Raw genomic sequence first — 24553 nt, 5'->3', positions numbered from 1 at the left:
GTATAACCCAATCCCCATTCATCCCCTCCTGGGTTGGGAGGAAACATACCCTCCCTACCAGAAAAATAAAAATGCCCTTAAACAAGAAATCCCCCTTTACTTAAAAAAGAAAGCAAAAAAACCAGGGTGGAGTTTTTGCCTCCCCCCCGAGAAAGTCACTTGGTCTTTCCCGGATACCCCCCTCTCCCAACACTGGCCTCTCCCAGGCGACCCCAGTTGGTACGTCCCACTCTTTTTAAAAAAAGAAACTTTCCTAGAAAGGGAAGGTCCATATTCACTCCCCTTCTTATCTTGTCTCTTATTCTTCTGAACCCCACCTCGGTTGGCTTCCCCCCTGCTCCCCCTCTTCCTTTCCCCCTCCCGGCGCCCCCCCCTCCGCGAGTGGGCGCCACTTGGTATCTCCCTCGCTCGCGTCCGGCTCTGGGCGCGGCGGCCGCATCACCGGGGCTGGGTGGGGCGGGATCGCTCCGCGCGCTCGGGGAACGAGTCCCGGCCGCCGCCTCCTCCGCTGAAGCTGAAGCCGCCGCTGCGCCTGCCTCGGAAGGGGCGAAAACAGGCGCCGCCAGAGCGCGATCCTTCCGCCGCTGGGAGAACAGCAGCAGCAGCAGCAGCAGCGGAAACGAGTCCCTACCCCCACCCCTCCTCCTCCCCCCTTGCCCCCCCCAGCAAGGCGGCGGCGGGGCTGCAGCAGCAGCAGGTATGTGGGGCCAGGGTGGAAAGGGGGGCGGGTGGAGATGGGGGGGTTTCCTTTTTCTCCCGCCCCATAGCCTCCCTCCCTCCCTCCCTCTCCCCCCCTAACAATTCATGCCTGTTGGTTTTTAATCTCCCCCCCCCCTTGAAGGCTCCTTGCCCCATAGCAACGGGCCCCCCATTGCACATGCAACCCCCCCTCCCCAGCTGCCCCATAGCAACGCCCACTCCTTTGCAAAGCGCAGCCCCCCCCCCAGCCCCAAAGCCCTTCACTCCCCCCCTCTTGGTTTATTGCAAGCTCTTTGCCCCCCCATGTTTGTCCCCCCCAAGATCCTTTTCTTTTCTCTCCCCCCCTTCCTTAGCAACCGCCCCCTCCAGGAATCTCATCCTGGCAACCTCCTGCCCTTTTTTCCCACGCCCCATAGCAACCTCCCCCCCCCTTTGCAGCAGCAGTAGCCCCCCTCTCACCCCCCCCACTTGGTGGGTTTTTCCCTCCCCCCCCAACTTTCCTCCCCCCCTGCCAAAAATCTGCCCTTTAAAAGACTTCCCCATCGCCCAAGGAGCCTTCCTAGTCAAACAGCCCCCCCCCCACATCGCCCCATTTTTAGGCCTCTTTCTGCCCCCCCCCAATTTTGCAACAGGGTCTTCCAAATGGAGGAAGTCCGGGATTAATGCATTTGCCCAGCAAGAGACAGGATCCACCCCACAACCTTGCTGTGTAGACCACGCTTTTTTGGGGGGGGGGTCTCTGTTATCTCTATTCTTCTCCCCCCCCCAAAAAAAATCTATAGGGTAGCCAGCAGAGATGTGTCCCCCGCCGGACTCCTGGGTTCTCCGCAAAGGATGTGGGGCCTACCCAGAGAGAAGAAAAGCGGAGGGGAAATTGGGGGGGGGGGAGCAGGACGCCTGGGTTCTCTGGACAGATGTGGGGCCGAGAGAGAGAGAATCCATGGGGAGATGGGGGCCAGGACACCTGGGGTTCTTTGGATATAGCAGGTGTGCTTGTGTGTGGGGCCCGGACGCCTGGGTTCTTCGGAAGAGGAACTGGGAGCCTGTTGGGTATGGGTCAGGCTTGCTGCCAAGCGGAGGCAGGACTCCTGGGTTCCTCGGACTCCTGGGTCCCTCGTCTCCCGGAAGGTACAGCTGGCGGCTTCCCCAAGGCCCTCTCCGCTTAATGAACTTGTCTGGGGACCTTTAATTACCGCTAACGAGGCCCCGCAAGGCCCGCCCTCTTCCCTTGACAGCGGGGCTCTTTGGACGCCTCCTGGAGTTGGCGGACGGCCTCCCCTCTTCCCCACAGAAACAGTGGGGCGTAGTGGTTAGAGTGTTTGGACTAGGAACAGAGAGACCAGAGTTCGAATCTTCCCACTCGGCTTCTTAGCTCCCTGTCTGACCTTGGGGGGCAGTTGCTGCCTCTCTCAGCCTAACGTACCTTCCAGGGTAGTTGTGGGGGTTAAATGAGGAGGGGGCTACGTGCCGTCTTGAGGGAGAGGTGGGATATTAACACAATAAGTAAAAATTAAGGGTGGGGGGCCCTTTGGGTGCTTGCTGAGGTCTGATCTGGCACAGCCAACACCCATTTTATTCCCCCCCTAGTATTTATATTTTGCTTTGTTTACATTTTAATACCTCCCGCTAGCAAAACAAAAAAACCCTCACGGTGGTGTTGCTTTTCCTTTAAAAACCGTCGTGTGGTTTCTCGCTGTTCCCATTTTACAGATCTGAAGAAGGGAAAGTAGAGTCCGATGTACCACTGCTGTTTTGGTGGCGGCAGGATGCTGCGGGGATGGCGTTGCAAGAGAGAGGGGTGGGAATAAGTGTCGGGAGACGGTGGGATGCCTGGACCCCAAAAAAACCCTCCCCCTAAAAAAAACCCCACTTGAGGCTTTTGTAGAAAATTAAGACCCCCCCCCCTCTTAATTTTGAACTTTGGAAGGTGGTGGACTGTCCTTCATTGGAGGTTGTGAAACAGAGGGCTGCCAGGGAATCCTCAGCTGTGATTGCAGCAGCGGGTTGGGATGGATGACCGCTGGGTGGCCCCCAACCCTACAATTCTGCGCTGCTTCTCCTTTCCCCCCCCCAGATATTATCACGCCTTGCATTTTACGTGCAACTCGGGCGTCCTTTTCACGTCTCCCAATACCCCTCGCTCTCCGAGTTGAGGGTGGAACCCAGGAGTCCTGCCTTTTAATGATGCGCCCAGGAATAGTTAGCTTGCTCAGCTGATGATTTTGACGTGCCTTTTGGGGCGAGGAAACAGCGGGGTGCTTTTTCCAGGCGCCTTCCCCCTCGGACACCCTTCACGTGGGTGTATCAGAGTGGGACACCCAAGGGCGCCGGAAAAACTATATATAACCAATATCGATATTGATGTCCCCAAGAGATGCGCTTGGGGCTGCAAGGTCCATGTAAACTGGTCCTGAAAGTCGCAGTTCTTGGAGGATCAAGAAGAGACCCCCTTTTATTTTCCGCTGCAAGACTTAGCAGGTTCCTAGTCCTCAAGGCCTGGAGGAAAGCCTTTAAAGGCGGCAGGGGGTCCAGGAGGGCAGATTTCCAGATTTCCGCCCCTCTGCGGATCTTGAAATATTTCAGCAGGATGCTCCCGGCATTCCTTTGTCCTTGTTGCTTTTTCTGGCATCTAGAATTTGTGCAAATTAAGTGCCGATCTCAAATAACAAAGGGCACTTAGTGGAGACCACTTAATTGGCTGGCTTGCCCTCTTCCGTTGCACGCTTGTGAGCAAAGCTGAGACTCGTAGAACCGGGGTTGGTCATCTAGTCCAACCCCGTGTCTGTATATCCCGGATCGACCTGATTGTGTGTGCGGAGTGAAGCAAACACACCTTTTCGGGGTCGCTGAATGTGAATTCAATGCCCTTTGGCGATGCTCTTTTGGCTGGCCGGTGTACTGCATGCGCTGGTAACTTCCAGGCTGGACTACTGCAAAGCGCTCCGCCTGGGGCCACCCTTGAAGACGACTCGGAAATATCCAAAATGCAGCAGCCGGATTCCTGGCCGGGATTCCCTTTTAAGATCTCATATAACTCCCCCTGTTCTAAAACAGCTGCCAGTTTGTTTCTGGGCCTGATCCAGGGGGTTCGAACAAAGCCCTGTCGGAGGCCACCTCCTTCCCTACAGACCCTCTTGGGTGCTGAGACCAGCGGAGGGAGTCCTCTTCGTAGTTCCTTTCCCCCCCTTCAGAAATTAGGGGGAGAGGACAGGGCCTTCTCAGTGGTGGCCCCTGAGCTGTGATACTCCCTCCCCAAAGAGCCTCATTGCACAACTTCCGGCGAACTGTATCCGATGTTGCGCTTTAACGCCGTAACCTGATCTGGGGACCTTAAGAGGGCGGGAATTAAATAAATCATAATGGACGATAAGGAAGGGCAACGCTGCCCCACAGTTGGGAACGCCTAACTCATGGGCAGAAGGGATGTGGGTGGCGCTGTGGGTTAAACCACAGAGCCTAGGACTTGCCGATCAGAAGGTCGGCGGTTCAAATCCCCGCAATGACAGGGTGAGCTCCCGTTGCTGAGTCCCTGCTCCTGCCAACCTAGCAGTTTGAAAGCACATCAAAGTGCAAGTAGATAAATAGGTACCACTCCGGCGGGAAGGTAAACGGGGTTTCTGTGCGCTGCTCTGGTTCACCAGAAGCGGCTTAGTCCTGCTGGCCACATGATCTGGAAGCTGTACGCTGGCTCCCTCGGCCAGTAAAGCGAGATGAGCGCCGCAACCCCAGAGTCGGCCACGACTGGACCTAATGGTCAAGGGGTCCCTATACCTTTAACTCATGGATAAGGCGTTGTTTACGTTTGCAAGCCAAGAAGTTGTTGTCGTCATCACCTGGCGAATTTGTGGAACTCCCTGCTGCAGGATTGGACAAATTCACGTTTGAGGAGAGGGCTGTTGACGGATGCTAGCCAGAACGGCTGTTCTCTGCCTTCGCAATTGGGGGCAGTAAGGCTTCTGAAAACTGCTGTCTTGAGTTCGAGTCCTGTTTACGGGCCTCCCTTTGGGGCGTTTGCCTAGCCGCTCCGATAACAGGATGCGGGCAGATTAGGTGGGTCTTTGGAGAGTCTGTTACAACAGCAAAACCTCCACGCCCAGGCGCAGTCTACCTGCGACTCCCCAGCCAGAGGGGAGAGTGATGCTCTCGCACTCAGATCATGCTGGGGGGGGTGGCGGATTTCCCATTGCGAGTATCTGGTCAGCCGCTGTGAGATGTTGGGCTAGAGGGGCTCATGCAGTCAGGGCTGGTGGGAGTTGTAGTCTGGAGCGGCGCCCGGTTTTTTTAACAGAAAAATCAAACAGGTTGGAAGCGATGGGTTGTTCTTGCTGAGCATCGCTCCTTACAAGCTTTTGCCGGAGAGATCAGAGCTCTGCGCATCCGCCTTCTCCTGATCCGCCCTCAACAGGGGGTCCGAAAATCAGGCGTCCTCGCCGGACCCCGACCAGGCGCCTGGCTTTGTGCTGCAAAGCGCCAAGAGAGGGCTTTTGATCGCGCCCAGGAGGGCACTGTGGCTTGGCTCAGCGCCCGGGATGTTCCCAAGTCCCTTTCTCCTGATCCGAGGAACCCAGGAGTCCGGCTTCCCCTCTGCCTTTAACCCACGAAACGCCTTGCTTCCCGGCCTCGCTGCCCACTAACGTACCACCCTGTGCAGGGGGAAACGTAGTTTTCCAAGCTGCGTTGAACTCATCCTCCTCCGTAATCCCTCTGTAATCTCGTTTACACTTGCCGGGAGATTTGGCTCGGCTCTCGCCTATTTGTTTATTTTGCCTAATGCACTTTCCCTAACGAAGCAAATGAGATTGGAGATTAAGGCGTATAAGCCTCGGATCTCTGGCCTGGTGTGGAAAACCATCATCGCCCCACATCTCTCTGTGCCACGCCGCGGGGGCACCTCTGAGCCAGCGCACCCGTTTTCCCGCCCCCCCCCATTTATTTATTGGGAATTGGGGAGCTCAGCTGCTGCAAATCCATCTTGGTCTCTGGGCTCCCCCCCCCACATCCCATCGCCACGGCAACCGCCAGCTGGAGTTTAAAGATGCTGCTCTTGTGTTTTGTGCTGGGAGAGGTGGCGGTGGGGGTCCGGTTGCCATGGTGACGACCCGGGACCCTCTCTCTTTTATTTGGCTTTCCCAAGGGGGGGGGGAGAGAGACCCCCTCCCTGCGCACCATTTTTGGTTTATTTTTTCCGGGGGGGGGGCGTTTTCTGCTTTCCGGGAGGAGCAAAGCCACCTCTGTTTTGCCCCCCACCTTGCATTATTTGGGGGGGTCCTCTCTATCCTCCAAAGCAAATATTGGCCGGAGGGCAAGAGTGGGGGGACGTTAGCAGGCCCCCTTGCAATGGCTTCTTCTTCTTCTTTTTAATATACATTTTTATTAATTTTTTGAACATATCGTTTCCAGAAGTCATTTAACGTACATTTTTATCTTATAGAATATTCAATTACCTCTGAAGATTTCCCATTCTTTTATCATTTCTTAATTTCTCTTATTACTTTTAATTATCCTTAACTAACATCCTCTCCGTGATCTTCCTTGCCATATTCCGCGTAATCCTCCTTCCAGAACTTCTTGCAGTCCTGCTAGCACGATCTGTTTATTACAATTGCTTTTCAGATAATTCAGATATTTACTCCGGTCCTCTGGTCCCGCAGGTTTCGAATCCTTCCTGTCAGTTTGTCTAATTCTGCATAGTCTTGCAATGGCTGGGGAAACCCAGAGAGATGGGTGGGGTATAAATAATAAATTATTATTATTATTATTATTATTAGGGTCCTCGTGGTCATCCAGCCCAACCCCAACTGGAACCCAGGAACATTTTACTGCCTCCAGCCACAGAGGCAGAGCCCCAGCCCTCTTGGCTAGTAGCCCTGCAGTGGCAGGCAGTTCCAAAGGCTGTTTTGTTATTTGTATGAAAATTGGGAAATTCATGGAAGGGAATTTGGATCGACTTTAGAAAAAATGTTTTAAGAATGAGTATTGATGTATAAGTATTGATGTTTCAGTTTGGATAAGGTAAAATTGGTTTTTTAAAAAATGAACTAAATTAAATGAAAATAAGGTTAGGAAAAATAAATTGAGGAAATGGATGAAAGAGAAAAAGTAAAATAAATAATATGCTATCCTCCACCAGAGCCAGGGCCTTCTCAGTGGTGGCTCCGACCTGGTTTTTAATTGTTTTTAAGTTTTATATTTTTGTATGTTTGTTATATATATATATTTCTTTTTTGTTGTGCTTGTTTATTTTTGTTTTTGTTTCATTATAGAAAATGCTAATAAATTCATTTTAAAAAAAACCCAAAGGCTAGGTCCTTCCGGGCTCCTAAAAATTGTACAGAACGGACCTGCTCCTGATAGGCTTACCTGCAGCGAGGCCCTCTCTCGGTAAGCGCAGGATCCGTTGGGTGCATCACGGTGATATTTTCGAAGACCCCCTGAAGCTGTATAGGGCAAGGGTAGGCAACCTAAGACCCGGGGGCCGGATCCGGCCCAATCGCCTTCTCAATCCGGTCTGCGGACGGTCCAGGAATCAGCGTGTTTTTACATGAGTAGAATGTGTCCTTTTATTCAAAATGCATCTCTGGGTTATTTGTGGGGCATAGGAGTTCATTCATTTCCCCCCAAAATATAGTCCGGCCCCCCACAAGGTCTGAGGGACAGTGGACTGGCCCCCTGCTGAAAAAGTAAATATTACACCATGACATAAGATTTATTTCAGTCCTGCTAACATCTTCAAATTTCTACAGTTCTCACTTAGATAAACCATAAATTTACTCCATTCTTTTTGGTACTTCGTCTCCTCCTGACTGCGAATTCTGTGTGTCGGTTTTGCCATTTCTGCGTACTCGACCAACTTTGTCTGCTACTCCTTTACAGTCGGTATCTCCTGTGTTTTCCACTTTTGGGCTATCAAAACTCTTAGCTGCTGTCGTCGCATACAAATATAACCTTTGGTCTGTCTTCTTAATATCCTCTCCCATCAAACCTAGCAATAATTCTTCAGGCTTTTTTGGAAAAGTATATTTAAGCATCTTTTTCAATTCATTATAGATCAGTTCCCAAAACTCTTTCATTTTCAAAGTGTTGACGATTTTGACCCTCTACTTTCCCCTGCCTCCATCTGTAAAATGGGCGCAGCTATTGCTCGCGCAGGGAAGACCGTACGAAGCAGTTTTGCAAGCAGAAAGCGTTCTCCGCCAGGCTTTGGCAACCCCAACGGTCACCTGGGGGGTCACAGTTACCCCCAGGGACGGGGGGGGGGGTGTTCTTAGTTTTTCCCCCGTGAGCCTGGTTAGACCCTTCGCTTCAGACTCCTGGGAGGAGAAGGCGACCCAGGACTTAAGAATTATTCAGGAGGGGAACCCCAGAGCTCATCTATCTCAACCCCCTGCGCTTGCTTCGCAACAAACAAATTAACGCAACCACCTCTTTGCCCCCCATTAAACAGGATTGCGGCCGGCTGAGAGGGGCTGCTGGCCAAGCCCCCCGCGCCCGACTCCACCATGAGCGAACTGGAGCAGTTGAGGCAGGAGGCGGAACAACTGCGCAACCAGATCCGGGTGAGTGGCTGCAGTTGGCAGCGCCAGCCAAGTTTCTAGCCCTCATTGAGGTGCTGGGCTCAACATTTCTCTTTTTTTCCGGGGATGGAGACTTTGCGGGGTTGAGACACTGAGGTCCAGCGGCGAGGGCCTTCTGGCGGTTCCTTCACTGCGAGAAGTAAGGTTACAGGGAACCAGGCAGAGGGCCTTCTCGGTGGTGGCGCCCGCCCTGTGGAACGCCCTCCCGTTAGATGTGAAGGAAATAAGTAGCTATCCTATCTTTAGAAGACATCTGAAGGCAGCCCTGTTCAGGGAAGTTTTAACGCTTTATTGTTTTTAATACTTGATTGGGAGCCGCCCAGAGTGGCTGGGGAAACTCAGCCATATGGGTGGGGTATTAATAATATTAATAATAATAATAATAATAATAATAATAATTAATAATTTGCACTCACCCCTGCTCTCTTCTCCCTTTCCCTTCCCGCAGGACGCCAGGAAAGCATGTGGGGACTCCACGCTGACCCAGGTGAGGCGAAAGAAACCCCTTGAATATATTTTGGCCCACGCGACGGTCACCTCCAGGCTTGACTACTGTAATTCGCTCTACGCGGGGCTGCCCTTGAAGCTGTCCCAAAAACTCCAGCGGGTGCAGAATGCTGCAGCAAGGCTCCACACGGAGTCTCTGCCATGGGAGCATATTCACCCAGTGCTTTTCCAGCTGCACTGGCTCCCGGTGGAGTATAGGGTCAGGTTTAAGGTGCTGGGTTTGACCTTTAAAGCCCTTTGTGGCTTAGGGCAGTGCTTTTCAACCTTTTTTGGGCAAAGGCACACTTGTTTCATGAAAAAAATCACGAGGCACACCACCACTGTGTGCGGAGAGGGAGATGTCAGAACCCCGCTGCTCTCTATGGGGAATCGGATGAGAGCGGACCGCCCAGGATGGATGGAAAATAGGGTGGACACAGTCCGGCGCCCGCATAGTAGGCGAAAATCTGACTTTTTTCTTTTAAAAAATCTTTCGAATTTTTCAATTTTTCCCACGGCACACCAGGCAACATCTCGCGGCACACTAGTGTGCCGCGGAACAGTGGTTGAAAAACACTGGCTTAGGGGACCCTCTTATTTACGGGACCGCCTCTCCTGGTCTGCCCCGCTGAGGACCTTCAGGTCCATGAGTAATCATAGTTTAGAGGGCCCTAAGGAAGTCAGATTATCCTCCCCCAGGGCCAGGGCCTTCTCAGTGGTGGCTCCAACCTGGTGGAATGCTCTGTCCCAGGAGACCAGGGCCCTGCAGGATTTAACCTCCTTCCATCGGGCCTGTAAGACAGAGCTATTCCGCCTGGCCTTTAATTTGAATTCCTCCTGATCTTTTATTTTTCCTCCTTCCCTTTTTATGAAGATTTTTATGCGATCCTCCAGCTAATTCTCCCCTGGTCTCCTCGCCGGCCCAAATAGGACCAATTTAGCCAGCTAGCCCTGGGGATCACCTAATGTTTATTGGATGGATTTCCCCCCTAAATTGATTTTTGAATTCTGAATTTATTGTTATTCCCGTTTTTATACTGTATTTATGCTGTTTTTTGCTGCATCGATTAAGTGTTTTAAATTTGTTGTTAGCCCCCCTGAACCCGGAAGGGCGGGGTATAAATAAATAATATAAATTTATTATTATTATTAATTCCTCCCCCACTTTGAGATGTTGTTGGAAGAAGCAGGCGAGGGTCTCTGGAGGTTGTGTGTGTTGCGCAGAGGTGTTCCTCCTCTCTGGGGGGGCCTTTCGTCTTTTGACACCCCCCCTCTCTTTCTCCCCCCCCCCAGATCACAGCTGGCCTCGATCCGGTGGGCCGGATCCAGATGCGGACGAGGCGCACATTACGGGGTCACCTGGCGAAGATCTACGCCATGCACTGGGGGACAGACTCCAGGTGAGAGCAAAGGGCGGCTGCCCCTTGGAATTGTGGGATTGGACGGGACCCCCAAAGGCCCTCTAGTCCAACCAGGGTGGACAAAAAAAAAATGTTTTTTTTAATTTTAAATTGAATTTTTAAAATTTAAATTGGATTTTTAAAATTTAAATCGGATTTTTAAAATTTAAATTGGATTTTTAAAATTTAAATCGGATTTATTTATTTTTATTTAAATTGGATTTGTAAAATAAAATGCCTTTGGAGGAAAAGTCTTTCTAAATCTATTTCATTTGCATTATAGTCCAAAGGCTGTTCATCAGGAAATAAGGATTTGTTTTAACGTGTGTTTTTCACGTGTGCTAAAACTCAGTCTTAAGTGTTTGTTTTTTAATTGTTTGACCACATCAGTTAACGAACATGGATACATATGCCATAGTGTTGTTGTTTTAGTTAAACAGATCGTTTAAATGGTTACTAAGGAAATGATTATTTTTTTCTCCTTCCAATGAAGTACAGCAGAAAAGTTGCCCAACTATAAACAGTCAACTTATTAAACCTCACCATCATTCCATCATTATCTGTCTGTGTATTTCTAATGGTATAACCAAATCAGCGATTTTTGATGTAACTGTAAAAACCACTCTGAAAATTCTTTGTTCCAGAAATGAAACCTCCATCTGGTTGTAAATATTAAGATTATACCAGCCGGAATGAGTCTTTCTGTAAAAAAATGATTTAAATCAAGTCTTACCGACTAGCGATTTTTATCGGGATTTAAATCAGTTTGATTTAAATCAAATCCGCCCTGAGTCCCACCCCCTGCAATGCAAAAGGAGCCAGGTTTGATCTCCTGTAGCAAGTATTGGCAGGGCTGGGTGAGACCCCACTCGCCTGGGCAGCTGCAGCTGCCGGCCCGTGTGGACAACACTAAGCTCAATGGACGCCAATGGGCTTGGTCCCATCTCCCTGTGTTGGGCGTGCAGAAGAGGAAAGGGCTTTGGGTCTCCTCTTGTCCCCGAGCAACTCGGAAACCCTCTATCTCACTCTGAGTTCCACCCAATCTCACGCCTCCTCCGTTCTTCCTCTCTCCACCTCCACAGGCTGCTGGTTAGTGCCTCCCAAGACGGCAAACTGATCATTTGGGACAGCTACACCACAAACAAGGTAAGCCCTGTGTGGCTGTCAGTGGGCCCTGCTATTTGGCCCCGGGGGACCCTTCGAGCGTCACCCGGGGCCCTTCTCAGTGCCTGGAGGGTGGCCGTATGAGAGCGGGGCCTTTTTGGTGGTGGCTCCCCACTTGCAGCAAGCTCTCCCCAGGGAGGGCTCTCCTTGCACCTTCGCTTTGCATATCTCTAGGTGCTTTTTCCCCACCAGGACTCTACTTATCCAGGGCCCCTTTTTGTGTGTGAGTGGGGTGTTTGCGTCCGAGTCCTGCCTTTTTGGAACATAAATTTCTCTTTCTCTTCCGATTTTTAAAAAATGCATCGGTTTATTTGTTAATACAGTCGTACCTCTTCTTGCGAACGCTTCATGTTGCATGTTTTTGGGTTAGGAATGCGGCAAAGCCAGAAGTGTTTGCTTCCGGGTTTTGCTGCAACCACAGGAGTGTTCTGCGCAGTTCGCGCATGTGCAGAAGCGCTCTGTCGCGCTTTGCAAGTGCGCAGAAGTGCCGCTCTGGTTAGGGACTTTTCGGGGTGCGAATGGCACCCTGGAACGGATCACATCCGCAACCAGAGGTACCACCATACAGCGTAAGTCGTTTCGAGTTGCCTTTGTAAAATTTAAAAAAAGCAACCAATACATTTCGTAAATAAGACCGTGAGAAGAATGAGGCCAAAGCGGGGTGGGGGGTGGGTCCAATCCAGTCCATAATCCTGTTCTCCCAGTGGCCAGCCATTATGGGAAACTGTCAGGCGGGATCATGTGGCACCCAGAAACTGGTCCTCATGGCTGCAGCCCTCTGAATTGGTCGAATCCAGGTAAGTGGCCCTTCCTGTGGCAGGGAGTTCCACAGTTTAAGAGTCTTAAGGCGGACGTCCTTTTATCTTCCCCGAATCTTCCAACAATTGACTTCCTGGGATGTCCGCAAATTCCAATGTCACGAAAAAGCATTTTGAGTTTAGGCAGGCCTGTCCCCAGGCGTTTAGAAAAACCAACACGACTTTTAGCCGCTATGTGGCTGGTTTAATTTTTTGGCAGACTTTTAAAGTTGCCGCTGCTGTTTTTCCTTAGCAATCCCTTTATTTGCTGTATCCTTTTTCGTACTGCTTTGAAGCACTTTTTTTTAAAAAAAAGCTTCATAAATTTTGTGAAGTAAATAAACAACATTGACCCCCCCCCCCAGCCAAGAGAATATATTATTTCACAATGATAATTGCTGATAATAACGATCACCGTACTTTTCCACGTATAAGACTATGGTTTCTTTCACTGTAGAATAACGTTCATAATCTGGGCTCGTCTTATGCACAGATATTGCAGCTGGAGGGGTTTCTTTATAATAATTTATTATTTATACCCCGCCCATCTGGGTGGGTTTCCCCAGCCAATCTGGGTGGCTTTCAACAGAATATAAAAATACAATAATTTATAAAGAATAAAGGAGAAATAAATAAAGAATCTCATTTGGGTAGAAACTGTTTCAGAAACTGAAAGAGATCATTTCCGGGGTGCGCACTATCCTGCGCTATCTCTGCAGCTTTCTTATGGCACCTGTAAGCATAGATTTGATCCAAGGTAGGGAGAGTTCACCCAATTATTCTCTGAATTGTGATCGGAAGCGTCCTGGGAGCCAGTGTAGGTCTTTAATTGGAGTCCCCAAAAATAGGGGGCGTCTTATACATGGAAAAATATGGTACGGTGGTACCTCGGGTTACAGACGCTTCAGACTCCACTAACGCAGAAATAGTACCTCGGGTTAAGAACTTTGCTTCAGGATGAGGACAGAAATTGAGCAGCGGCGGCACGGCAGCAGCAGGAGGCCCCATTAGCTAAAGTGGTGCTTCAGGTTAAGAACAGTTTCGGATTAAGAACAGACATCCAGAACGAATTAAGTTCTTAACCCGAGGTAAAGGTAAAGGGACCCCTGACCATTAGGTCCAGTCGTGGACGACTCTGGGGTTGCGGCGCTCCTCTCGCTTTATTGGCCGAGGGAGCCGGCGAACAGCTTCCGGGTCATGTGGCCAGCAGGACTAAGCCGCTTCTGGCGAACCAGAGCAGCGCACGGAAACGCCGTTTACCTTCCCGCCGGAGTGGTACCTATTTATCTACTTGCACTTTGATGTGCTTTCGAACTGCTAGGTTGGCAGGAGCAGGGACCGAGCAACGGGAGCTCACCCCGTCATTGCGGGGATTCGAACCGCCGACCTTCTGATCGGCAAGTCCTAGGCTTTGTGGTTTAACCCACAGCGCCACCCGCGTCCCTTAACCCGAGGTACCACTGTAGGGAGGAAGAGATGATGCTGATCTGTTGGGGTCCCTGGTTTTTTGTATCTCACGCACCCCCTTTTCCTGCTTCCTGCAGGTCCACGCCATCCCTCTGCGGTCGTCGTGGGTGATGACTTGTGCCTACGCCCCATCCGGGAACTACGTGGCCTGTGGCGGCCTGGACAACATCTGCTCCATCTACAGCCTCAAGACCCGGGAAGGGAACGTCCGGGTCAGCCGGGAACTCCCTGGGCACACAGGTGAGGGGCTCCCCCAAACCCCGCCCTCTTGCCCCCCTCTCGCCTCCTTCGCGAAACCAAACTGGTTACACCGGTACCTTGCCTCTGAAACTCGATCCATTCCGGAAGTCCGTTCCAAAACCAAAGCGTTCCAAAACCGAGGCGCGCTTTCCCATAGAAAGTAATGCAAAACGGATGGATCCGTTCCAGACTTTTAGAAACAACCCCTAAAGTAATAATAATAATAAATATAAAGCGTCATAAATTTCGTGAAGTAAATAAACAACATTGACCCCCCTGCCCAGCCAAGAGAATATATTATTTCACAATGATAATTGCTGATAATGATGATTACTGTACTTTTCTGTGTATAAGACTATGGTTTCTTTCACTGTAGAATAATGTTCATAATCTGGGCTCGTCTTATGCACGGATATTGCAGCTGGGGGCATTTTTTAATAATAATAATTTATTTATACCCCGCCCATCTGGCTGAGTTTCCCCAGCCACTCTGGGCGGCTTCCAAGAGAATATTAAAATACAATAACCTATTAAACATTAAAAGCTTCCCTAAACAGGGCTGCCTTCAGATGTCTTCTAAAAGTCTGGTAGTTGTTTTTCCTCTTGGACATCTGGTGGGAGGGCGTTCCACAGGGCGGGGGCCACCACCGCAGCAATTTATCATGAATTTTGCCACCTAACGACACCGTTGAGCCATAAAATGAAAGCAACAATCAAGGTACTGTACTGTAAAATAAATAAGGCAGTGTTGTAGATGCTAAAAATTAAAATTGTTATTTTCCTTACCTGCACTGATAATAGTCGTCGTTTGGATGAGGGGCTTTTATCCATTTCTGCAGTCACATGATCAGTTAATCAAAAAAGCCTCAAAAACACATAATAAATAGCAAAAACAAAAGCACCAAACTTAATCCGTCCCGGAAGTTCGTTCGACTTCTGAAACGTTCGAAAACCAAGGCGCGGCTTCTGATTGGTGCAGGCGCCCCGGAAACAATAGCCGACAGCCGCAACAGACGTTCGGCTTCAAAAAAAGTTTGAAAACCGGAACACTTACTTCTGGGTTTTCAGCATACCACTGTACTTAATTTTGCTTCCCCTGTACCCCTTCCCACCTTTCAACCCCAAACCGGGAGGGGTAGCTAACACCGCAGAAGGCAGGATCCGGATTAAAAGTGCCGTTAACGCAAAGCCTTTCCAATAGGACTGATTTAGCCAGTTAGCCCTGGTGATCGTCTAATGTTTATTGGATGGATTTCCCTCATAAATTGATTTTTGAATTCTGAATTCACGTTTTTATACTGTATTTTATGCCGTTTTTTTGGTTGCATCAATTAAGTGTTTTGAATTTGTCGTTAGCCGCCCTGAGCCCGGTTTACTGAACCGGGAAGGGCGGTTTAGAAATGAAAATTTATTACTATTTTGAGTCCATGGCTCCCTAGACCAGCTGCATTCTTTCCCTGTGGCGCTCAGGAGCCCAGCTAAGTCACCCCTCGCCGCATTTCGAACTCGCTTCCTTGTTGCAGAGGGTTCCCTCGGCCTCTGGTTTCCAAGGGTTCAAATGCCCCACGCTTGGCCGTGAGCAAAGCTCGCCTGGCGTGCGACCTTGAGGGGCCCGGTTGCTGCCCCAGCCTAGCCTTGCAAGGACATTATTTGGATTAATAATAATAATAATAATAATTAATAATAATAATAATTATGGCCCGTGGTCTGAATCGGTATAAGGCACCTTCCTACGCTCCAGGTTAAAAGTATCTGGAAGTCTTAGTAGACCAGAAGCTTAACGTGAGTCCGCAGTGTGATGCAGCAGCAAAAAAGGCAAATAATAATAATAGTATATTTATTGCCAATCAATCAATCCTTTATTAGGCATAGCAAACCATACATGATCAAACAGACACCACATACAAATGGTACAAAATACGAGCTCAACATAACAAGGTTTGTCCCAGTCCGATCTTTCACTCCAGAGGAAATCAATTTGCAGAAATAATACAATACACTACCACATCGCCGGTCAATTAAGAACCACTAAATCTCTTTATAATGGCCCAGTCTTTCTACATGGACAACTTGCGCGCAATGAAATTAACCGGGCCTCTCCGCCTTGCCACACAAACCCTCAATCTCATTGCACTCTCGTGTGCTTGTCGCACAACACACCAACCCCAATATAGTCACTCGCGCTATATTATTTTCCGTTCAGCAGCCTAACAGCCCCTGGATAGAAACTGTTTTTTAGACTGATTATACTTCTATATCTCCTGCCCGAAACGATCAAGTGGGAGAGAACTGTCTCTGCGTTGGGAGAGAAAAAACAACTGCAGGATATATAAAGATGCAACAAGTAAATTAATAATAATAATAATAAATAATAGTTAAGTAAATAAATACTGTATTTTCTGGCGTAGAAGACTACGTTTTAACCCAGGAAAATCTTCTCAAAAGTTGGGGGTCGACTTATACGCCAGCTACAGCGGCAGCTCCTGCAGCAACTCCCCACCAAAGGATAAAACGACAGCAAATTAAATCGGAGGACACCAAGCTCTTTAATGAAGCAGAAATACGCTTGAAAATGGGCCCCAGAAGCCCCCGGCCACTGGGAAGTGGGGCAGATTTCTGAGCCGGACTGGAGACTTGTTTTTTTAATTTTTATTTGGTTTTGTGTTGGAAGAGCATATGGCGAGCATATCCCAAACTCTGTATTTTAACTGGAAAAGTTGGGGGGTGTCGTCTATCTCTCTTTCAAATCGGAACCAGTGAAGGCAGTGAAGGTCCTGTGTGAGTGCCTGGAGGCGGTTGGAGGATGGATGGCGGCTAACAGATTGAGGTTGAATCCTGACAAGACAGAAGTATGGGAGGCGGGCAGGTGTGGAGGACTCCCTGGTCCTGAATGGGGCAACTGTGCCCCTGAAGGACCAGGTGCGCAGCCTGGGAGTCATTCTGGACTCACCTCTGTCCATGGAGGTGCAGGTCAGTTCTGTGTTCAGGGCGGCTGTCTACCAGCTCCATCTGGTACGTAGAATGAGACCCTATCTGCCTGCAGACTGTCTGGCCAGAGTGGTGCATGCTCTGGTTATCTCCCGCTTGGACTACTGCAATGCACTCTACGTGGGGCTACCTTTGAAGGTGACCCGGAAACTACAACTAATCCAGAACGCGGCAGCCAGACTGGTGACTGGGAGCAGCCACCAAGACCACATAACACCGGTCCTGAAAGACCTACATTGGCTCCCAGTACGTTTCCGAGCACAATTCAAAGTGTTGGTGCTGACCTTGAAAGCCCTAAACAGCCTCAAAGGCCCAGTAGACCTGAAGGAGCGTCTCCACCCCCATCGTCCAGCCAGACACTGAGGTCCAGCTCCGAGGGCCTTCTGGTGGTTCCCTCCCTGCGAGAAATGAAGTTACAGGGAACCAGGCAGAGGGCCTTCTCGGTGGTGGCACCTCCCACCAGATGTCAAGGAAATAAACAGCTATTTGACTTTTAGAAGACATCTGAAGGCAGCCCTGTTTAGGGAAGATTTTAATATTTAACGCTGTATTAACACTTGATTGGGAGCAGCCCAGAGTGGCTGGGGAAACTCAGCCAGATGGGAGGGGGTATAAATAATAAATTATTATTATTAGTAGTATTATTAGTATTATTAGTGTTATTATTTTATGCCTAGTCGTCTTATACTCTGGAAAATACGGTAATAATAATAAACTTGCGTTGGGCTGAGGGGGTTAGAGAAGAAAAACAACAGGTGTTGCTGGGGTGCGGCCCTCCAAATGTTGCCCAGAGAGGGGTGCGGCCCTCGAGACTTCCCTCTCCGCAACTGCTGCGTTCTTTCCTTCCCAAGGCTACCTCTCCTGCTGCCGGTTTCTCAACGACAACCAGATCATCACCAGCTCCGGAGACACAACGTGGTGAGTAGTGCCAGGGTGCCCCACCTGACTGGCGCCCCCGGAGGGTTGGGATGGATGACCTTTAGGGGTCCCTTGCGAATCCCTGCAGCCCTCTGATTTCTGCGTCTCCTCCTCTTCCCCCCAAATAGCGCCCTGTGGGACATTGAGACGGGCCAGCAGACCACCGCCTTCACGGGCCACAGCGGGGACGTCATGTCGCTGTCTCTGGCCCCCGACATGCGGACCTTTGTCTCGGGCGCCTGCGATGCCTCCATCAAGCTGTGGGACATCCGGGACAGCATGTGCCGGCAGACCTTCACGGGGCACGAGTCCGACATCAACGCCGTCTGCGTGAGTGCCGGGGCGGCTGCGGAGGGGTGCAGAATGAGAACGGGGCCTTTTTGGTGGTGGCTTCCCATTCGTGTGCTGCTCTGGCAACTTCCTTACATATCTATAGTTGCCAGGCGGAAACATTCCCCTTAAACCAGCCTGTTTAAACAACCTGTGGCCTTTTTTCTCTGTGGACAAGGGGGCATTTTATTTTATTTTTAATTATTATGTTACACATAATGAAGGCCCCTTCCTGATCTCAATAGGCAGGGAGTTCCATAGGTGTAGGTGCCGCTATGCTACACGGTCAGGTTCTTTAGAAACGTGGGGAAAGGCTGTTAATGTGGTTGTTTGTGCCCCCCACCCTCCAGCCCAAAAGGCTCCCAGAAAAGAAGGCGGTTCCTGCCCCCTGCAGGCTAATAGTAATAGTAAGAAGAAGAAGAAGAAGAAGACACACGAGGAAAAGGGAACAGGGAGGGATGAGGAAATAAATATTGGGCACTGGCTTCTAAAAATGTTCCTCTAATGACCAGATGCTGGTGCAGTCCAGTGGCAGGAGGCACCCAAGGGACCTGAGGCCATGGAAAGCGAGGCTCCGGGGGCCGTGGGAAGCGAGGCTCCGGGGGCCATGGGAAGCGAGCTATGGGGGCCATGGGACGCGAGGCTCCGGGGGCTATGAGAAGCGAGGCTCGGGGGGCCATGGGAAGCGAGCTATGGGGGCCGCAGGAAGTGGGCTATGGGGGCCATGGGACGCGAGGCTCCGGGGGCTATGAGAAGCGAGGCTCTGGGGCCATGGGAAGCGGGGCTGCGGGGGCCGCAGGAAGTGGGCTATGGGGGCCATGGGAACGCGAGGCTCCGTGGGCCGTGGGAAGCGAGGCTCCGTGGGCCATGGGAAGCGAGCTATGGGGGCCGCAGGAAGTGGGCTATGGGGGCCATGGGACGCGAGGCTCCGGGGGCTATGAGAAGCGAGGCTCTGGGGCCATGGGAAGCGGGGCTGCGGGGGCCGTGGGAATCGGGCTCTGGGGGCCATGGGAAGCGGGGCTGCGGGGGCCGTGGGAATCGGGCTCTGGGGGCCATGGGAAGCGGGGCTGCGGGGGCCGTGGGAATCGGGCTCTGGGGGCCATGGGAAGCAGGCCATGGGAAGCAGGCTCTGGGGGCCATAGGAAGCGGAGCTGCAGGGACCATGGGAAGCGAGGCTATTGGGGCCATGGGAAGCGAAGCTCCGAGGGCCATGGGAAGCGGGATATGGGGGCCATGGGAATCAGGCAATGGGGGGCCATGGGAGGCGAGCTATGGGGGCCATGGGAATCAGGCTATGGGGGCCATGGGAGGCGAGGCTCCGGGGGCCATGGGAGGCGAGCTATAGGGGCCATGGGAAGCGGGCAGTGGGGGCCACGGGAAGCGGGGCTCTGGGGGCCGTGGGAAGCGAGGCTCCGGGGGCCGTGGGAAGCGAGGCTCTGGGTCCCAGGGGAAGCGAGCTATGGGGGCCATGGGAAACAGGCTATGGGGGCCATGGGAAGCGGGATATGGGGGCCATGGGAGGCGAGGCTCCGGGGTCCTCTCCCATCCTTACCCCCTCCTGATGCCCCCTTCCTTTCTCTCCCCCCCCCCCGCAGTTCTTCCCCAACGGGAACGCCTTCACCACCGGCTCGGACGACGCCACCTGCCGCCTCTTTGACCTGCGGGCCGACCAGGAGCTCATGATGTACTCTCACGACAACATCATCTGCGGCATCACCTCCGTGGCCTTTTCCCGGAGCGGGCGCCTCCTCCTGGCCGGCTACGACGACTTCAACTGCAACATCTGGGACTCCATGAAGGGCGACCGGGCGGGTGAGTAGCGCCGCAAAGTCCCTTTCGAGAATAAGGTGGTTGTTATCCCGGGTGGGGAAAACTCCTTTTCCTCCCTCAAAGTCGCAAGCGTGATGCAGTGGCAGGAAAAAATCCTCATGCTATTATAGGCAAGTCAACAGTCGTTTCCAAGCCTGGAATACTGTGTCCGGTTCTGGGCGCCCCAATTTAAGACAGATATCGACAAGCTGGAACGTAAACGCTCCCAAATCTCCGTTTCTGGAAACCACAGGAGAGGAGAGCTGATCTTGCGCTCGGATCCTGCTCGCGGATTTCCCGTAACGGGCATCTGAGAACAGCCGCTGGCCTGATCCTGGCAGTTTTTTAAAAGAGAGCCTCGTTCCAGCTTTACCCAGAATGGCTGGGGCAACCTAGAGTATAAATACCGTTTTTTTCGCCCTATAGGACACACTTTTCCCCCTCCAAAAATGAAGGGGAAATGTGTGTGCATCCTATGGGGTGAATGCAGGCTCCGAGGGTTGCGCAGAGCTGCCTGCAGTCCCGGGATCAGCGCACTTCTCCCCATAGCCAGCCCCACAAGCTCGGGGGACAGCGGGGAGGCAGAGTGTGCCTTCCCACTGTTCCCCGACCTGGTTCTTCCAGCCCCGCACCTGGGGGGGAAATAAAATTTTTTTTCTTTATTTCCCCCCCAAAAAACTAGGTGCATCCTATGGGCCGGAGCGTCCTATGGGGCGCAAAATACGGTAATAAAATCATTCTTGTTATTATTACTACCACTCCCTACTGGCTGCCTTGAAGTACCTGCGTTGTAAAAATTGGGGACATGCAACGGAAGGGACTTCTTTATGCATTGCGCAGTTGAGCTGTGGAACTGCCTGCCACAGTGATGGCCACCAAATCGGATGGCTTTAAAAGAGGACGGGGCAAATTCACGGAGGAAGCGAGAGCGATCGATGGGTAACTGGCCAGAACAGCTGCAATCTGCCTCCACGGTCAGAGGCAGTGATGCTTCTGGACCGCAGTTGCTGGAAAGGGCAAGAGGGGAGAATGCTGGTCTTGCATTCGACTCCTGCTTGCGGTTTTCTGGGCTCAGTGAGCCTCACATAGACTGGCCCACCTTTTTGGAGGTCCAGAAAGGGCTGGTGGTAGTCCAAGCCAGTGAAATGGGGGTGGGCAGATGGCCAGAGGCTGCTGTACCCTGACTCTTCATCCCTGGAAAGCAGAGGAGGCGATTGAGGTTGAATCCTGACAAGACAGAAGTATGGGAGGCGGGCAGGTGTGGGGGACTCCCTGGTCCTGAATGGGGTAACTGTGCCCCTGAAGGACCAGGTGCGCAGCCTGGGAGTCGTTCTGGACTCACCGCTGTCCATGGAGGCGCAGGTCAGTTCTGTGTCCAGGGCAGCTGTTTACCAGCTCCATCTGGTACGCAGGATGAGACCCTCCCTGCCCACAGACTGTCTGGCCAGAGTGGCGCATGCTCTGGTTATGTCCCTCTTGGACTACTGCAATGCGCTCTACGTGGGGCTACCTTTGAAGGTGACCCAGAAACTGCAACTAATCCAGAATGTGGCAGCTAGACTGGTGACTGGGAGACCACATAACACCGGTTCTGAGAGATCTGCATTGGCTCCCAGTACATTTCTGAGCACAATTCAAAGTGTTGGTGCTGACCTTGAAAGCCCTAAACAGCCTCAAAGACCCAGTATCCCTGGAGGAGCGTCTCCACCTCCATCGTTCAGCCCGGACACTGAGTTCCAGCTCCGAAGGCCTTCTGGCGGTTCCCTCACTGCGAGAAGCCAAGTTACAGGGAACCAGGCAGAGGGCCTTCTCGGTGGTGGCGCCCTCCTTGTGGAACTACCTCCCACTGGATGTCAAAGAGAACAACAACTACCAGACTTTTAGAAGACATCTGAAGGCAGCCCTGTTTAGGGAAGCTTTTAATGTTTGATGTATCACAGTATTTTAATATTCTTTTGGAAGCCACCCAGAGTGGCTGGGGAAGCCCAGCCAGATGGGCAGGGGATAAATAATAAATTATTATTATTATTATTATTATTATTATTATTATTATTATTATTATTTTGCCAAGCAACCTTCCATCACAGCACCAACGAAAAATATTTTCGGAGTTTCCCGCGTGTGGAATTTGAGCCGTAATGGCTGTTCCCGCGAGTTTCTCACCCGAAGGTGCATATGCTAGGAAACATGCGTGTGCACCTCCTTCTTCTCTTGAGGCTTCAGCTGTGAACCCTGCATTGCTCGGGGGGTTGGGATAGATGACCTTCAGAGGTCCCTTCCAACTCTGCCATTCCGCCCCCTTGCACGGGGCAGACATTCTCCTCCATTGGAACATTTTTAAACATAGGTGGCCCCTCACCACGGATTCTCCAGCTGCCGGTTCCTGCAGGGGGGGCGGCTGGGCTGGATGACCTTTGGGTGCCCCGACCAATTCCTCTCCTTCCTCCCTTTCCTTCCTCAGGGGTCCTCGCCGGCCACGACAACCGCGTCAGCTGCCTGGGCGTGACGGACGACGGGATGGCCATCGCCACCGGCTCCTGGGACAGCTTCTTGAAAGTGTGGAACTGAGCCCCCTTGCTCTGGCTTGGGGGGGGTACAGTGTGGGGAGGGAGAAAAGCAGGAGGGAAAGCCCTTGACGTCCCCCCCCCAATAACCCAGCCTCTTCCCCCTCCTCTCCTGCTGCCTTGAAGGGGGCCCTGTGGCCTTGAACACCACAAACACTTCCCCCCCAAAACTTTTTGTCGTCCCTTTTATTTTCCCCTGCTCTCGTTTTTAAAATGATGTCCTGACCGAGCCAGATTTCCGGCACGGAGGAGGAGGAAGAGGCTGATTTCTCCAGCGGTAACACTTTTTTTTTTCCTTGGAGGGGGGGCCCTGTCTTGGCCGCGTTTGTCTCTCCTATAGAGTATAGGGAACTTCGGTTCGGTTTAAAGAAAGGATTGGGGGCTTATCATTAGGGTTGAAGGGGTCCAAGCATTCCCTCCTCTCAAGAAGCAAAATTTGGGGGGGGGGAGAAAGAGAGCCGAGGCCATCCCATAACGGTTTCCAAACATGGCAGCAGCATCCTTCATCCAGGGACCAGGGGCTGAGCTTGCCTTTTTTGCAGGGGAAGGAATTTTTTGGGGGGAGGGAGGCAGAGAGACTCCTAATTCTTCCTCTCTCTCTCTCATGCCCAAGAGATGCTTACTCCCCTTTATTCGCAAGCAGGGGAGGCCCCGATCCAAGGCAGGCCCAAATCTGCAGTGTGGCAACCTTTCGTGTCCTCTTATTTCCCTCACTTCCACCCCCCACCCCCGTCTTTCAACATCCTCCTTCCCGGTGGTGCTTTCAAGGAATTCGTGGCAGCCGCAACCGTGGCCTTGTTTCCTCCTAATCCGTGGCTGGTTTTTGTAAAAAAATAAAAAAGAGGAGCGTGACGGCGCTGGGGGACCCCCGCCCTGCCCCGGCCGTGGTGGTGGGGGGTCCGTGTGTAAACCTGTAAACAACAGAAAACCAACCACGACGTGTCTGGTGTTTTGTCATTTGTCATTGTTTATTAATTTTTGGGGGGTGGTATTTGGAGTCGGGGGGGAGTTGAGCTTGGAAGGTTTTTTTGGGGGGGAGGGGAGGTGCTTTGATTTCACACCTGCCCTTTCTTCCAAGACGGGTCGTGCAGGCATGCCACAGAAAAGACCTTTGTGGGATTTTAGCAAGGGCGAAACCCACATCTATAGGGTAACTGTGCACAGTGCGCTGGTTGACTGGCCGTAAAAAGTATATTGGAGATTTTGGGGATGGGAAACTGGAAAGGTCAAGGGATGGAACGACAAGAGGCGATCTGATAAGACGCTTGCAGAATTCTGCACGGCAAGGAGAAATAATTTGCTGGAATTACAAGCTTGGTGGATCAGGGGGATGCTGTGGATGTACTGTATTTTTCGCCCCATAAGACGCACCTTTTTCTTCCTAAAAAATAAGACGCACCTTTTTCTTCCTAAAAAATAAGGGGAAATGTTGGTGCGTCTTATGCAGCGAATGTGTGGTCCCTGGAGCCAAATTGCCCAAGGGCAAAAAGCAGATCATGCTTCTTTTTTTGAAAGAGGAAAGTAGGTGTTGAAATAAAGCCGCTGATCATTTGCCGATCAGGTAGAGAGATAAGGGAGGCTAGAGATAAAGGAGGCTGCGGAGGGGGGGGGGGTAAAGACAGCAAACTTGCAAAGGGGGGAAACAGGAAGACCAAAGCAATGAGGAGAGAAATTAGAAGAAAAGGAGGAGCAAAAAAGGAAAAGACACTAAGGCAAACAAGAGGGAAGGGAGTGTTGAAAGGAAGCAGCTGATCGGTGGGATCGGAAGAGAGATAAAGGACGCTAGTCATAAAGGAGGCTGCCTGGGAGGGGGGAGGTAAAAGCCCATGGATCCTCAGGATTTTTGCATTGGGTCACCCCAAATTCACCATCAGATCACATGTCTGTGGCCACAGCACGAACCACAAAAATCTTACACCTACTGTTTCATTCACAATAGGTTTTTCTTGTTTTCCTCCCCCCAAAAGTGGGTGCATCTTGTGGTCAGGTGCGTCTTATGGAGTGAAAAATACGGTAGTTTATCTTGATTTCAGTAAGGCTTTCGACAAAGTCCCCCATAATATCCCCGCGAGGAAGCTGGTAAAATGTGGTTTCAACGAGGTAACTGTTAGATTTGT

General features: G+C 51.4%; 1 protein-coding gene across 1 annotated transcript; it reads left to right on the top strand.

The window, feature by feature from the left end:
- The first annotated feature begins 555 nt into the window (after positions 1–555).
- GNB2 (G protein subunit beta 2) lies at positions 556–23368 on the top strand. Its single transcript, XM_082197825.1, has 10 exons — positions 556–697; positions 8144–8255; positions 8722–8760; positions 10053–10159; positions 11242–11305; positions 13665–13827; positions 17667–17733; positions 17862–18063; positions 19659–19875; positions 22334–23368. Exons 2-10 carry the CDS (start codon positions 8199–8201, stop codon positions 22438–22440), a joined length of 1023 nt encoding a protein of 340 aa, XP_082053951.1. The 5' UTR covers positions 556–697; positions 8144–8198; the 3' UTR covers positions 22441–23368.
- Positions 23369–24553: the final 1185 nt, after the last annotated feature.

Source organism: Podarcis vaucheri (assembly GCF_965113315.1).
Source record: "Podarcis vaucheri genome assembly, chromosome: 13".
NCBI classification, from domain to species: domain Eukaryota; kingdom Metazoa; phylum Chordata; class Lepidosauria; order Squamata; family Lacertidae; genus Podarcis; species Podarcis vaucheri.
This window is presented reverse-complemented; position numbering and strand designations above follow the sequence as displayed.